This window comes from Rhipicephalus microplus, chromosome 9 (genome assembly GCF_043290135.1).
Source record: "Rhipicephalus microplus isolate Deutch F79 chromosome 9, USDA_Rmic, whole genome shotgun sequence".
Taxonomy (NCBI): Eukaryota; Metazoa; Arthropoda; class Arachnida; order Ixodida; family Ixodidae; genus Rhipicephalus; species Rhipicephalus microplus.
Window position 1 is genome coordinate 114324069 of NC_134708.1, and position 15706 is coordinate 114339774.

General features: G+C 46.8%; 1 protein-coding gene across 4 annotated transcripts in view; it reads right to left on the reverse strand.

Annotated features, from left to right (window-relative positions):
• Positions 1 to 15706, reverse strand: part of LOC119163083 (atlastin-3) — a 211358-nt gene that overhangs the window by 144694 nt on the left and 50958 nt on the right. For all 4 annotated transcript variants that reach the window (XM_075874259.1, XM_075874258.1, XM_037415019.2 and 1 more), the window contains one exon: positions 14717 to 14965. In XM_075874259.1, coding sequence (XP_075730374.1) covers positions 14717 to 14965 — 249 coding nt within the window. The remainder of the gene's footprint in view (positions 1 to 14716; positions 14966 to 15706) is intronic.

Sequence of the window (15706 nt, forward strand, 5' to 3'; positions counted from 1 at the left end):
TCTTGATGAAAGAAATCCACCAGGTGCCGAAGTTTATATCTGTTCCTTGAAGTGCTGTCGAGAAAACAATGGCAGATCCCACGTACAGTGGAAATCGATGATATGCGAAGCACAAATGAGGAAGTTTTATATGTACCTCTAAAACCATCCCAACGTTACAGCGCGGATGTAAATTATTCCGTACATGACTTCCATATCATGAATATCTCGTTTGCGCCTGGCATATGTGTTCGTCGTCCCTTCTGGTAAAGTAATACCAAGTTTAGTGCATGTGAAGCGAGCCAAATGGCTGCGAGGATGCTATGAGCGTAGTCAGTGTAATGACATGTAGTCATGTTTTACATGACACGCATCTTGTGATTGTCATGTTTGGACGTGTCATATTTACCTTCACGGTCTAAACAGGTCACATCATATCAAATTTCATATATGTGGAGCTCCCAAAAGAGCCACGAGCACGCTATGAGCGTAGTATGTAGTCATGTTTTACAAGACACGCATGTCGAGATTATCATGTTTGGACGTTTTATTTACCTTTACTGCCTACACACGTCTCATTATACCATATTTGGTATATATGGAGCTAGCAAAGTGGTCACGAGCAAGCTATGTGTGTAGCATGTCATGTTTTGATGACACGCATATCGGGTTTGCCAAGTTTTCAGGTGTCATTTACCTCCGCCGTCTACTAACGTCTCGTGATACCTAATTTGGTGTGTGCGGAGCTGGCGGAACAAACGCGAGCACGCTTTGAGCGTAGCGTATAATCATGTTTTACACGAGATGCATGTCATGATCATCATATTTGGAAGTGTCGTTTATATACACGTCACAAGACACCAAATTTCGTGTACCTGGAGCTAGTGAAACAGCCACAATCACGCTATGGGTGTAGCTTGTAATAATGTTTTACATGATACGCATGTCGGGATTATCATGTTTGGATGAGTTATTTACACTTTCGTCGTCCATTCACCTCAAGTAATACCAAATTTGGTCTAAGCGAAGCTAGCGCAACGGCCGCGAGCGCATCACGAGCGTGGTATTTTGTAATGTTTTTACATGACAAGCATAATATGATTTTCATGCTTAGACGTGTCATTTACCTGCCTCGTCCGTTCGTGCCCGTATACCAAAATTGCTATATGTGAATGAAGCTAGCTTAACAGCCTTGAGCTCATCGTGAGGGTGGTATGTTGTCATGTTCTTGCATGACACGCATGTCATGATTATCATGTTTGCACCAGTCGTATACCTTCTTGATACATTCACGTCCCATAACCAAATTTGTCGTACGTGAAGCTAGCGAAATGGCTGCGAGCGTTCCATCAGCGTGGCGCGCAGTCATGACTCACAAGACATGCCTGTCAATATTTTCACGTTAGGGTCTCTCACGTTCGCAATGCAGTCATATCAGGTTTATGTCATGTGAATGAAGCCACTGCAAGAGTACCAAAACTGTGAATTGTATAGCGTGAAATAAATGACATACATGTCATGATTCGCATGGTATGCTTACCCAGTTTTGCTCGTCATACAGTCTTGTTATGGCATACTAATTTTGATATAGGTACCATTATCCAAACGGTCAGGAGAGCTAAAAGTCGTAGGCGGCTAGATAGATAGATAGATAGATAGATAGATAGATAGATAGATAGATAGATAGATAGATAGATAGATAGATAGATAGATAGATAGATAGATAGATAGATAGATAGATAGATAGATAGATAGATAGATAGATAGATAGATAGATAGATAGATACGACTAGTAACCAAAATTTGCTAAGGAACGCTTCGCATTCAATAAATTTTCTCGATCAACTTCACATCCATAGGTCCCGGGGCGCATCGAGCCACCTATTTTAAGGGAGGGGGCAGGGGGGGGGGGGTGGACGCGTTACGTAACACCATAGGGTGCCTGGTCTTAGCTATTTGTGTTTACTAGGAGATAAACCCATTATTAGCATAAAAGATTCCGCTAATGAGTGCTCACAATCGATTTACTCATTTGTCCTAATTGGTGATGGGTGGTAGAATACAAGCACTGAAGTGAAGGGAGGGTGCCGACACAGACTTAGGGGGGGGGGGGGGAGGATGCGTGATCGCCTTGCCATTCCGGTCTGGATCAGCCACTACATAGGTCCTATATTGCGCAGCATGGTGATCGCTCTAGATGATTTAAGTGCGAAAAACGATCACTAGGTAAAGCTGGCACGATGGCAGAAAGGTCCAAGTATGTCATATAGCTGACAAATTGCATTTATCCAAAAAAGTTTCTTTTGCGTTATTTGGTTGTATCCAGTGCTCAGTTATCATTGCGAAGAGTGGCTGCCCGAGGACAAGTGCTGAAAAAGGTAGCGTCTCATAGTTACGTAGGCAGAATTTTTTTTCGGGGAGGAGGGGACAAACCTTATGTCTGCTTGCGTTGGTATGTGTGCTTGTATATATACGTAGGCAAAGTTGGAAGATTTCGGGAAGAGTTCGAAACCCCTTATTTACTACATCCCTGGAGCCTCATTGTATCTCACTCATCTGTCCGATTTTATCATCCTAAAAGAAAGTACCAGCTTACAAATAAACCATTCCTCCTCAAAGGCTGCTGCTTCAATAGAAGACTATGTCTAACAGCACAGGGCCACGCACCAAGCAGTATATGCCAAATTTGGTATTACAGTACGTGAATAGATGACGAAGGTATGTGACTTGTGCAAGCATGATAATCATCAGATGCGTGTCACGCAACAACATGATTACATACCACGATCATGATGCACACGCGGCTGTTTCGCTAGCTTCACATGTACCAAACTCGGTAGTACGTGACGCGAACGAATAACAAAAATAAATGACACAACCAAACATGATAATCACGACATGCATGCCATGTAACATGACCCCATGCCCCACTGATGATGCGCTCACAGCCGTTTCGCTAGCTTCATATATGCCAAATTTGATATTACGTGACGCCAATGAATGATAAAGGTATGTGACTGGTGCAAACATGACAATCATGAGATGCGTGACATGTGAGAACATGACTACATGCCACAGTCAAGGCACCAATACACTTCGGCATGACGCGGTGTGCGTGCTCGCCGGCGTTCATTTCCTCATGTCACGCCGGCGTTGCCACGCCAGGTGCGCCCCGCGCAGCGTTGCTTTGTCTCATGCGCGTTTCAGCGCTTCCGGCGTCCCTTCGTCACGAAAAGAGCAAGGCGCAGTTTTGTCTGGGTAACGCATTGGCGCGAAATGCAGCATGTCGCGTTTCGCACCAGTTGCCGTCGGACCGTGCCGACGGACGCTGGTCGCACCTAACGTCAGACTATAGAGAGCTTGCATTTTGCTAACAAAGCGTGGCTTTGCCCAGCGTGCGCGCGTATCAACGCTACATTGGAGTATAATGGGATCTTCATGACGCAATCTTGGACGTTTCGCTAGCTCCACATATACCAAATTTGGCTTTATGTGACGTCAATAAATCATGAAATATATAACTGAAGCAAACATAAAAATCCTGACAGGCGTGTTATGTAAGAACATGACAACATACAACGCTCATAGCGTGCTCGCGGCTGTTTTGTTAGCTCCACATATTTTAAATATGGTATCACTTGACGTGAATAAATTAGGGGGGTACTTGACACATCCACACATGATAATCGTGACACGGAAGTCCTGTACGGCATCATTTACCTCTACATCGTAACGTTGTGCTGATTTTGAAGCGACATATCAACATTTCTTATTCGTGCTTTGCATATATTATTGATTCCCACTGTACGTGGGATCTGCCAATTTTTATTTTTTGCGATTTAATATCTCCACCAGATGTCACGCGCTACCAGCTCGAAGAAACATACAAAGAACGCTAACCATCTTCGCGAAAATCCCACTCGTGGCGGGCCTCCTATCGACGTCCTCACTGCTATCACTGTGGCGAACTTGGGCAGATCTGCCAGCAGTGCACTTATTTAAAGCTAGGATTTCGTGGTTTTTAAGCCGGCTCTCCATCTCTTAGGTTCGGCCAGCGGGCTCCGGAAATTGCAGACCACGTTGCTCAGTAGAGCGGTTCGACGTCTCAGCATCACCCACGCTCTCTGTCACCGTGGTGGTACTCGCCTAATCGTCGCACCTATTTGGGCAAATTGCATGGTCGGTCACTTAGCCGGTGTCAGGAACACTAGCCACAGCGACCTTCGGGGGCGATGCTGCTCAGACTGGTCATTCACATTTACGTGGACTGACGATACCAATGATACGTCGATGACGACATCACCGGCTGATTGGGGCAGAGTTTCCCTAGATATTCCTTGTCTGCTAGATGCTCATGCAATCAGGGCTTTAGTGAATACTGGTGCGGACTATTTCATAATTAAGGAAAACCTGGCTGCTCCTATCAAGAAAGTAATTACATTTAGAATCGCACATCAACTCGTACAGCTGGCGGGAATATTGTTACCCACTGGGTACGTGCACGAAAGATTGCAACTACGTGGTTGTACGTTTTTTGCTCGTTTGAGCGTCCTACGTCAGTGTTTTTGAGACCTGATTCATTGACATGAATTTTCGCAGGAAGCAGGGTGCTATAATTGACATTTGACGACGTCTAGTCACGTTCTCAACCACATGCACCACAGCAGCTCATGCGGGCCCAAGCCACTCCAGCATGCCTCCTCGCGTCGTTGACAACACTGTCAAGTTATCATGGCGTGGGACAGAGTGATGCATGGTGAGTCAGTCGTGGAAAGCAATCACTCGCTTCTATTGTCTCAGGGTGTCTGCGTAGCGAGACGTCTTGTTGACCTTCATGATCATCACTGCGGCGTTCTTGCCACAAGATTTAGCTACGATCACTGGCACCTTTTCCCTGGAACTGTCACCACCTACGTCAACCCAGAAGACAAAGTGTTGTTGTATCTGAGTGTTTGCCGTTCATCTTCAGACTTTTCACTTATTTTCGCAGTTATACGGGAAACATTGTTCCCTTTTCAGCGGTGACGGAAGTGGACTCATCTGCACGGCCACCCGAGTGGCCGGCGTCAGCGCCGGCATTCTCAAGGAAGCGAAACTGCCTTTCCACTGACCGCGAGGCTACCCTCATTGACACTGCCGAGAGTGTCGACAGCTACGACGACGAATACGTGACCGTCATGAGCCAGAAAGCAAAGTGGAGGATGCTCAGGGCATCCATGGACGCATCTGTGGGGAGGGCCCCGCAAAGCCCGCTGAGATACACCGTCCTATTCTTGCCTACGCAACCATCCATCAACATGAGACTACTGAACAGGCAAGCTGTATCTTCAGAGCTCGAGGCACTGGTGCCGAACAGTATTAGGAATATCAGAGTGAATCCCCGGAAAAATGTTGTGGCAGTAGACGTCGCTCAAGCGTCAGCGTTAGATTCACTGAGCAAGGTTACCGTCCTTGATGGCATGAATGTTCACACTCTCATTCCCCTAGGAAATCAGGCAACTACAGGCGCCATATATGACATCGATGTGACCGTCTCGAACGAAGATCTGTCGATTCTTATTAAGCCTGCTAACGACGGGCCCCAAATACTACAGGTGTGCTGTCTAGGAAAGTCGAGATGTGTAAAGATAGATTTTAAGAGTGATTGCCTGCCGACACATGTTAAAATGGGTCATTTCCGACATGCTGTGCGGCCATTTGTCCCTAAGCCGCTTCAGTGCCGAAAAGGTCAGAAATTTGGTCATGTGAGCGCCGTCTGTGGAAATCCTACAACATGTTCTCGTTGTGGTGCAACACACTCTGCCGACAACTGTAAGGCTAATTCCTATAAATGCCCGAATTGCCAAGGGTCCCACGACGCCGCATCAAAAGAATGTCTGAAAATAAGGCAGGAGATTTCGGTTTTAAAGAAAATGGTGAGGGGCCGTTCGACTCACTGAAAAGCAGTTGCTGTCGTCAGGCGACATCGTTCTCGTCTCCGACGCTCATCTAGAAAGCCTGCCCACAGTATCAAGTCTTCTGTAAAGCCTCCTTTTGTTGAATGAACTTCACCACCACCGCCGGAAAGATGGAACACGTGCACTGAGAATGCTGCCCCTGAAAAGGAGGTTCTGGAAGAAGCATGGCCATCACTTCCAAGGATAACCATTGCGGAAAAATTGGAACGTGCACCTGTAGCACCATTTTCTGCATCTCGCCAAGATGAGGCGACAGAGCGTGACCGAGAAATTTTGACGATGATCAAGTCTCTTATCAATGCTATTCGCACGCTTATAGGCAACACGAACACGCCCACAGCACGATGCGCAGTGCAAGTATTGGATAACCTGAGTCCAGGGTTTGCCAACTTCGCATAGACAAAATGGCTCTTTCACTGCCTTCATTCCGAGACGAGGTACGTAGTGCGACAGTTTTACAGTGGAATGCCAGAGGACTTAAATCACGGATCTCATGTTTTCGACATTACGTTTTCCGCAACAGATTTCCTATAATAGTATTATGTGAACCAAAGTTGTCAAAAGCGATAAAACTTTCTGGCTATGAAGCCTTCACTTCATCGAGTTGTGGTGAGCTCGGCAAAGTAATTATATATATCCACACACATTTTACCTACATTCCACCTTTGGCGCTACCCCATAACGGAAATCAATACGTATGCCTCCGCGTTGCAAAGAAGAAGGTAGCCTTCACACTTATCGGCGCAAACATCTCACCATCTGGTCAGTTCAATGGTAAAAGACCTACACCTGGACCTTGGATTGTTATTGGTAATTTTAATGCTCATCACTTGCTTTGGGGAAGCACAAAGATTGATTCCAGAGGCCGAAAACTTGCGGAATTCGCCTCACGCCACGAACTTAACGTTATGAATGACGGCAGTATTTGCGTGGTTCGAGATATAGCAGTTGCTTGGATCTTGCATTGGTGTCACGGCAATTCATCTAACAAGTGCGATGGTTCACTGATATTGAGGCTCGAGGCAGTGATCATATTCGAACGTATCTGAAGGTCACAGGTTATGCAACTTCCTTCTCATCAACAAATAGAAGAGTTAATTAGACAATATACAAGGCAAAGGTAAAAGAGGCATGCGATGATATCGTGTGCGGCCTCGAGGAGGTAATGAAAAATGTGATGGAAGAGGTTACGTGCGCCTTTCAATACACATCAAAGCGTACCGAATTTGATATAGAACTTGAACGACTACGAATAATTCGTAGGTGGGCGGAGAGCAGGTACAGGCGCACTAATTCGATTCATGACCTCAGAGACGCTCGACGTCTACAAAAGAAAATACAACGTCTTATGGACAAGCTGGAGGGCCAACGGTGGAAGAAATTTTGTGAATCACTCGATCCTCGCAAGCCTATGTCCCATATAAGGAGGATGGTGCGTGGCCTTGGCTCGACTCCACAACATCGTTCATTCAGCACATTTGCTCTCCATCAAGGCCGCCTGCAGGTTGACGTTACTGAAGATTTCTGCGTGAGGATTGCGGGTAATGTGGTTACCATGAGTGACGAAGTTCTCGGGGATGCTCCTGTAGCACGAGTTTCTGAACTGAATAAGCTTTTCTCACTCGAGGAACTGGATGCAGCTCTAGCCACCTGCAGACGTTCGTCGTCACCTGGGTCGCACGGTATTACATAGGCTGCTTTATGCCATCTTAGAAGACGCGGCCGAGACCAGCTACTAAAATGCTACAACCAGTCATGAAACGATGGCGTCGTCCCAGAAAGGTGGAAATGCAGCGACTTGGTACCAATCCTCAAACCTGGAAAGTCGCCGCTTGATCTGGCATCATATCGACCCCTTGCGCTATCCAGCGGCGTGGGAAAAATAATGGAAAGAATGGTTCTGACACACCTCGAGTGGTACCTTGAACGCTATAATATATACCCAGAGGCCATGGCTGGTTTTAGAAGAGGCCGCTCTTCTATTGATAATGTCATCGACCTCGTAACCTCTGTGCAACAACAGAAATACCTCAAGCGCATCTCGGTAGCAATGTTCCTTGATGTGAAAGGTGCATACGACAAGGTAACGCGGGATGCCATCCTAGGTGCCTTGGCGAACATTTGAATCGGTGGAGAAATGTCTCGATGGATTCGGAGCTACCTACAGAGGAGATCCTTCTTCGTGCTCACTGCGGAAGGCCGCACCGTTGATCATTGCACCACTCGTGGCGTCCCACAAGGCGGGGTTCTCAGCCCTACGCTGTTTAACCTCACAATCATTGGCCTTGTACAAAGTCTACCTCGATCAGTGAATATCTCTACATACGCTGATGATATATGTATCTGGGCTTCAGCAGTGACACAACACCAGGTACGCGCACGGCTCCAGAAAGCAGCGAGAATAACGTCGACGTACCTCCATGCTCGAGGCCTCACAATTTCCACCGAGAAGTGCGCCTTAGTCCCTTTTACCCGCAAGCCCATGATCTGTTATCCTGTTTCTATCGACAACGTGAAACTTTCGTATATGAGATGTCACCGATTCCTGGGCGTTAATATCGACAGAGATCTCTCGTGGAGTGCGCACATCTCGCACTTGAAGAAGAGGCTCAGCTCTATCACACACGTGATGAGATTTCTCGCTGGTAAAACGTGGGGCACATCAGTTTAATCTATGCTTCAGCTGTACAGAGTGCTCTCCTTGGGATATTTGCGGTATAGCACGCCCGTGCTTTCCAACGCCGGAAAAACTAACATCAGGGTCCTGCAAAGCATTGAAGGTCAAGTCCTCCGCACATGCTAGTGGCTACCTCGGTGCGCTAATACGTTAGCAACAATTGGTATTGCTAAAGACCATCCCATCATGACATCCCATCAACATCCAGTGCGAGTGCAGGGCGCTCACACCCTTACACACGTCCTTCCGTTTCCTCCCGCGAAGAAGATGGGATCGCGTGACACGCCACGACTAGTGGCGTGGCAATAGAACTGCAGGGTTTTCCGGCAAAAGCTGAGTTTCCAGCAGCAGAACGTAGCCGCATTCACTGACGCTCCTCATCTTATCCTCTTACAAGAACCAAACTGTCCGCCTTCTTTATCAGGCTAGAACGCGCTCTTGGGTGCTTCTCCTCTTGTGGGAGCCCGAGTTTCGAAACATGTCACATGTGGCGTGCATACCACTAGTAGGGACATCACTCACCAAATTATCGAAATAATTACGCAAAGCTCATACAGTGAAAGCTTGTTTCTACTAAATGTGTACAGTTCCCCCCGTTCGCGCACGCACTGCTTTCACCGCCTTCTCACGGAATTTGAAGGTTTTAGACAAGTTCGTGTGGTGTGAGGTGTTTTTAACACTTAACATACAGTTTCAGGTTGTGTCAAATCACAGGCCAAAGGAACACGCTTGTGGAATGATATTCGTAACATAAGGTATACTTTGCTAACTGACCCAGTGTACCCCACTCGTATTAGAAACAGTATATCACGTGACACCTGCCCTGACCTTACATTTACACGCAATACGGACCCGGTGCACGGTAGTGCATTGTCATCTAGAGGAGCACCTTGGCAGCGACTACTGTACTGTGGCGACAATTCTACCACTCACTGGTGCCCGGAAGACCGAGCGGCATTTACGCATTACAGACTGGGTCAAATGAAGGGGACGTCGCCGGGACCCGCCTGAGGGGCAAGGTTACGAGTGATGGCTTGACTCTCTGAAGATATAGAGGCCACCACGCACACATTATGTACTACCACCAAAACACCAGATATTGACCCACATTTGCTTCATCTTTGGGGCGCGCGCAGGGGACTGACACGGCGATGGAAACGCCAACGTCTGAATCGTAAACTGGCAAAAAGAATAGATCAAATTACGCGGGAATCTCAAGGATGCGCAGCGACGCTCACCATAAATAACTGGCGAGGATTCTGCAACCGGCTTTCAGGAGCATTAGACACCACAAAAACATGGTCGATTCTTCGATCCCTCACAGATCCCACTACCACGAAAACAAAAAGATTTCGACAGTTACACATCCTAATAAACGAGCATCGGGATGACCCCTCGAGACTTCTCGGTGAGCTCGAAAAACATTTCATTCCGACAGGCCCAACACCGCATTGCCCGGACTATCCACACGTAGGCGAGACAAATTAATTGTTGGATGCAAATATCACGGTTGAGGAAGTACGGGTAGTGTAACAAGATCTACATCATAACACGGCCCCGGAGCAGACCACATTCGGTTCATCACACTCCGCAACCTAAGTGATGCGAATACCGCCCACCTCACCGGTATATTCAATGAATACTGGCGCCAAGGTACGCTTCCCCAAGCGTGGCGACACGCCAATATTTCGTTGATTCTTAAGCCAGGAAAACCAGTTCAGGTTCAAAACCTATGTTCCATATCCCTGACCTCCTGCATTGGTAAGCTGATGAAGCATGTCCTTTCGCGACGTCTGCAGCACTTCTTAGAACAGCAATCCTTCTTCGCGCATTATCGATTCGGATACCGAGGTCATCTATCGGCCAAAGGTGTACTGTTAGAGCTACGGGAAGAAGTTCTAGGACCTCCATCTCACGCCCAAACGAGAGCACTCATTGCTTTAGATTTAAAGGGGGCCTTCCATGATGTTGAACATGACCTCATCCTTCGCAATTTAGCTGAGTCGCATTGTGGAACTGGAATGCATAACTACATCCGCTCATTTCTTCGGGATCGTACGGCTACTGTGGGAACGGGACCGCATTGGTCGGGTACAATCCACCTTACAGGACATGGGACACCGCCCTACCGTGGTGGTCTAGTGGCTAAGGTACTCGGCTGCTGACCCGCAGGTCGCGAGATCGAATCCCGGCTGCGGCGACTGCATTTCCGATGGAGCGGAAATGTTGTAGGCCCGTGTGCTTAGATTTGGGCGCACGTTAAAGAACCCCAGGTGATCGAAATTTCCGGAGCCCTCCACTACAGCGTCTCTCAAAATTATATGGTGGTTTTGGGACGTTAAACCCCACATATCAATAAATATCAGGACATGGGACACCACAGGGCTCCATTCTTTCGGTTCCTCCCACGTCCTCCTTTTCCATGCTTTTGTGAATGGCAGACGTTGCTCTCTCTCTCTCTCTCAATTTGGTGTATGCACTTTTCTGCTGTGAGTGCGGAATAGCCCAGTGATACTGACTACTGACTCAGTGATTGCGACTGTGTTTTCAACGACCATCTGTAGTTTTTCCTGTGGCGGGTTTCCTATGGCAAGGCAGGAATGCTCCTATGGCTTAGTTGGCACCACCTGCTACGCGTTCCCATCGCCACTGTTATCGCCATTCGCCTAGTGCATCAGCTACTTTCTTGGTGCCCACCAGCAATTATGAAGAGTTCCGGCTCTGTCAGGACCTCCAAAGAAATGCCGCCGCTATTGTGGAACTGTAGAGAACCAGAAGCACCCCCTCCTCAGCAGCTGCTGCCGAAATTATGGCCGCTCTGGTAGTTTCTGTGCTGCCAGGACACCTGTGAGTCCGATGGCCCATTCGTAAGGGTCTTCAAGTGACCCCACCTGAGTCACCGCTAGAGTGTGCAATGTGCTCGCTTGACACCAGCGTTTGAACACTGCCTAAAGCCACAGCTTGCGAGATTATCCACTCACGAACTCCCGTAAACGATGCCGTGACGATGATGGCGGGATTTCGACTCTCCACGCAAGTGCGCGCCGCGAGTACCAAGCTTTCCACATACGGACGCTTCTGGCAGCTGCGGCACACTGCCGCGTCTAGTCCAGATTTCAGCACATATTGGTGGAATGCCGCAATCGAGCACGGCTGCTTCGATGCCATAACTTCCACAGCATACAACTGCGGATTTTCTGAAGCAAAACCCACAACAGATGACCACGAGCACTGTCAGGAAAAAGGACAAGTCAAAACACCGTGAGCCTCGTGCCACCGCCTCCAGAGTGGCCTGCGGTAAACACGTCAGGCACTACAACGTCGCAACCTTTGGTGCTCACAGGAGGTACCTTACAGTGCCAGCAGGGCAGAAAGTTATTCGCCACCAGCTACCACTCTAGCTTCGGAGAATTTAACTCTGTTGTGCTCCAGGTTTGCCGCCGACGCGCAAGGGAACGCGCCGCGTTTCCTGCAATTCCCGCTGATCCAAACGTAGCAGGGACAGTTTTATTCGAACCGCCAGTACCGAGTGGTGCTGTAGAGACAAACGCCTTAGGTAGAGGAATTAAAGGCCTAAATTCCGTGTAAACTCCTATTTTACCTGCTGCCCAACCAGGCAAATAAAACTGTACCTTTTTTTGAGCAATCGAGCCACGCGTAAAGGCCGCAACTTCTTCGTCAAGAGTTGCAACAACTGCCCCGTGCAGAAACAAAGTTCCTGAAAGCTGGTGAACTTCGAAAGGGTACAGTAGCTAGGTACTTCGTTGTAGATGCGTTGTGTCAAAGTATGATAGTACAAGATCTTATTTTTTCTTCGTAGCCAGCGTTGACTTCAGTCACTTTGGCTAGCTTCTACAGCTAGCATGATTGAAGCCTATCTCCCACAGGTAAGACGTCTCCAATGTTCACTTCCGCAGTTCACCTCTGCTAACGAGATGAGCGTAGTTTATTAAGGTATCACGTTTCCCTTCGTTACCAAAAGTTCTTTAGATTGTCCTGTCTCTGCTTTCATAATTGGTTAAGCTGACACGATGACATCGAGAGCAACTCAGATGACCTCGGGCTTAGGATCGAGTCGAGCCGTTTTTCTGTGAAGAAATGAGCTGGTGTGACAGGTTCTAGGTCTCGGACGTCAAAAAAATGTACGCGATTGACTTGAAGTTAGGAACGGTATCAACTTCTGTTTGAGTAATGATAATTTCATTCCTCATGGGGTTATACTGTACTGTGGTCATTCGCAAGGCTAGTTTGACGGATCTGACTAGATGCTCATAGGATCCTCCACACCAAGGTGCTCACTCGACGATAAACTTCCATTCACTCTTGCTGTTTCCTAAATGATTCGTGAGTTCTACCAGCTGCAAGTTTCTCCAGAGGCTAAGTAGTTATTTCTTGCCTAATTTCAACACTAGAGCACTGTCGGACTATACATTCGCCGATAATCTTATTCATGAAACTAAGCGGTGAAAGACATGTAAAGAGAGCCGGAAGCAGACATGTCTTCAACCAGCTCGAGGTGAATGGCTCCGATGACCACGCCGGTGAGGAGTACAATGTACTCTTTCTTAAACGATCAGGAAAACTTCATAAGTAGTGGTTCAGAGAAGTTGATTCCCAGAGCTTGAATTGTTTTGGCTCTATTTTACCCTGTGGGGACGCAAAGGAGTGTTTTTTTCCTGAAACGTTCTCGCATGCTGATGACAACACACTACACATTCCTTGATTACTTTCTAGACTAGCTGCCGTGCTTGCAGAATCCGAAACTGCTTCCGTATTCTACGAGTGTGTCTCGTACACCAGCATGTAAATGTCGGCGATGGCACTGAGAAGCTATGAGTCCCGAGTAATGATGCCTTTTTGGAAAAACGATTGGGGGTCGCTCGTAATAGGGTTTTTCACTGTAGTTAAGACACTACTACCACTACTGTACGTGCGATACAGTAGTGGTGTAGGCTCTTCTCACAATCTGTAGCTAAGACATCCTGTAACGTGCAAAATAGAGGTGTTGTTCATAAAAGTCGAAGTATTGCGTAAATGTGATGTTGTGGAGAGCTTCTTACCCACTTCTGATTCCCTTTATCTCTTCCAAAACGCTTCTGCTTGAACTTGGTGCAACCAGTACATGTCAGTGCCAGCTATTTTTTGGGAGGTGAGAAATCCTGTTGCGCTGGTCTTATGCTCTAGTTTGCTCTTGAATTACACGACCCAGGCAGTTATCCGGTGTAATTTATCAATTTAACGGTAATTAGCGACATGAATAATTGGTTGCCCTCACTGGGATGTTGTAGTCAGTGTAGTCAGTGGTTCGGAAACTTCTATGGGGTGTGGTTGACTGTCCTGTTTGGTCGAAAAGTCTGAAGGTGCTCTGACTTGCTGTGGCCAGTATTCGGTGCCACCTAGCTATTGTCTCTAATGTTTTCCTGGTCAGCCACTGCTTTAAACCCCACCATAATCATTCGCAAAATTGGAACTTTCCTGAATTGTATGATTCCTAATATCAACCATATGCGTTGTCCCACAGACCACCTTAAGTCCACGAACGTGAATGAAGCGTCCATACCAAGTGTACTACTTATCTCTCAACCTTATTATTTTGATATTGCCGGTCATCAGGTCGTCCGACTTGCTAATACCAACGAATCTACCAACAAATTCTACCAAAGATAAAGCTTCACTCGATCAGTATACTTAGCACCGTGGCGCTGAAGTTCACCTCGTGGGGTGACCCCAATGAATGAAAGCCCTTCGAAGGGTGATATATATTATTTTGTATAGTTGTAATGAAGTTGTTTTTCAAGATATATACACGTGACCTCTAGAATGAGATGAATGTGTGCTGCACACAATGCTTCTTTGCACCTGCGGGCAGAGGAGGATTACTTTGCGGCCTTTCGCCGCATGGAACCAGTACACTATACTGCACGGTGGTCACCTCAGGTGACCACCTTACTCCTTTTGAACTGAAATGACCACTTTTTTGTTCGTCTCAAAAAGCCATTTTCTCCAAATGTGCTCCCAACTTTTTCAACAAGGCTCTGTCTCCCGCCAAAAAGAAATTTGAGCGCACGATAGAATTAATCAGATATGCTCGAATAAAATTTACCTCATCAGGCATGTTACGGTACTGCTGCTGCTGCTCAGATTGCGCCAGAATACCGTATTCGATGAAAGCTTGAAGATGCTGCAGGTCGTTCTCCTGGATGTTCTGGGATACGTTGTAAACAAGCACAGAGCTAATCAGGGCACTTAGGGCAAAAATAGAAGAATGCACAACAGTAGCCGACTTGCAGTCGAAGGTCCCTTGGGTGTCCATCAGTACCACTGCCAGCTTCTCACCTCGAGAATTCTCCACCTGCGGAAAAGTATACACAGGTTAGACCAATAGTGAATGTGGCATTGTTTTATTACATTAACATCGCCAGCAGTCTGATTTATGTCGACTTTGAGATGAAGGAGTGTTCGAGTGATCTCTAACCAGCCACCCTGCCCTATGTTAACTGGTTCTATTTCATGTCTCCAAAAAACTGTTTCTTCGCTACACCTTACCTTTGTTCATCGTTTGTGGGACTTCCTTTGAAAGTTACGAGCCCTAGGTTAGTACTTTTGTTCTTTTTCACTGTGTGATTCTCGTTCCGCCAAACCTTAGGCAGTGTGCGAGCGCCTGTTTATTTATTTATTTATTATTTATTTATTTATTACCCTCAGGGCTTACAAAAAGTGTCACAGAGGGGAGGGGCTACAACAATAGTGAATTATAAGGCACGTAAAAAACAGAAAACTCAAAGAAATAAACCAACAGCAAAAAGGCATGAGCCAAGACACGCATGTTACGGTACAATAACAAGTATCCGGTGACTGTGATCAAAAACTAAAAAAACACACTGCTAACAACAATACCAAGTATGAGGTGAAAACAACTGAAAACCACACTGCTAAGAAACAATAAGAATAAACAATACGAAGTTCAAAATTGTCGTGACACAAGTTGTCTCCATTGTTATGCAGTACCATTATAAAAAAGTAATGGCGTTGCGCGAATGAAACCTAATGCATATTGTTCCCGGTGTAGTTCAGTGACCGATGAAATTTTTTC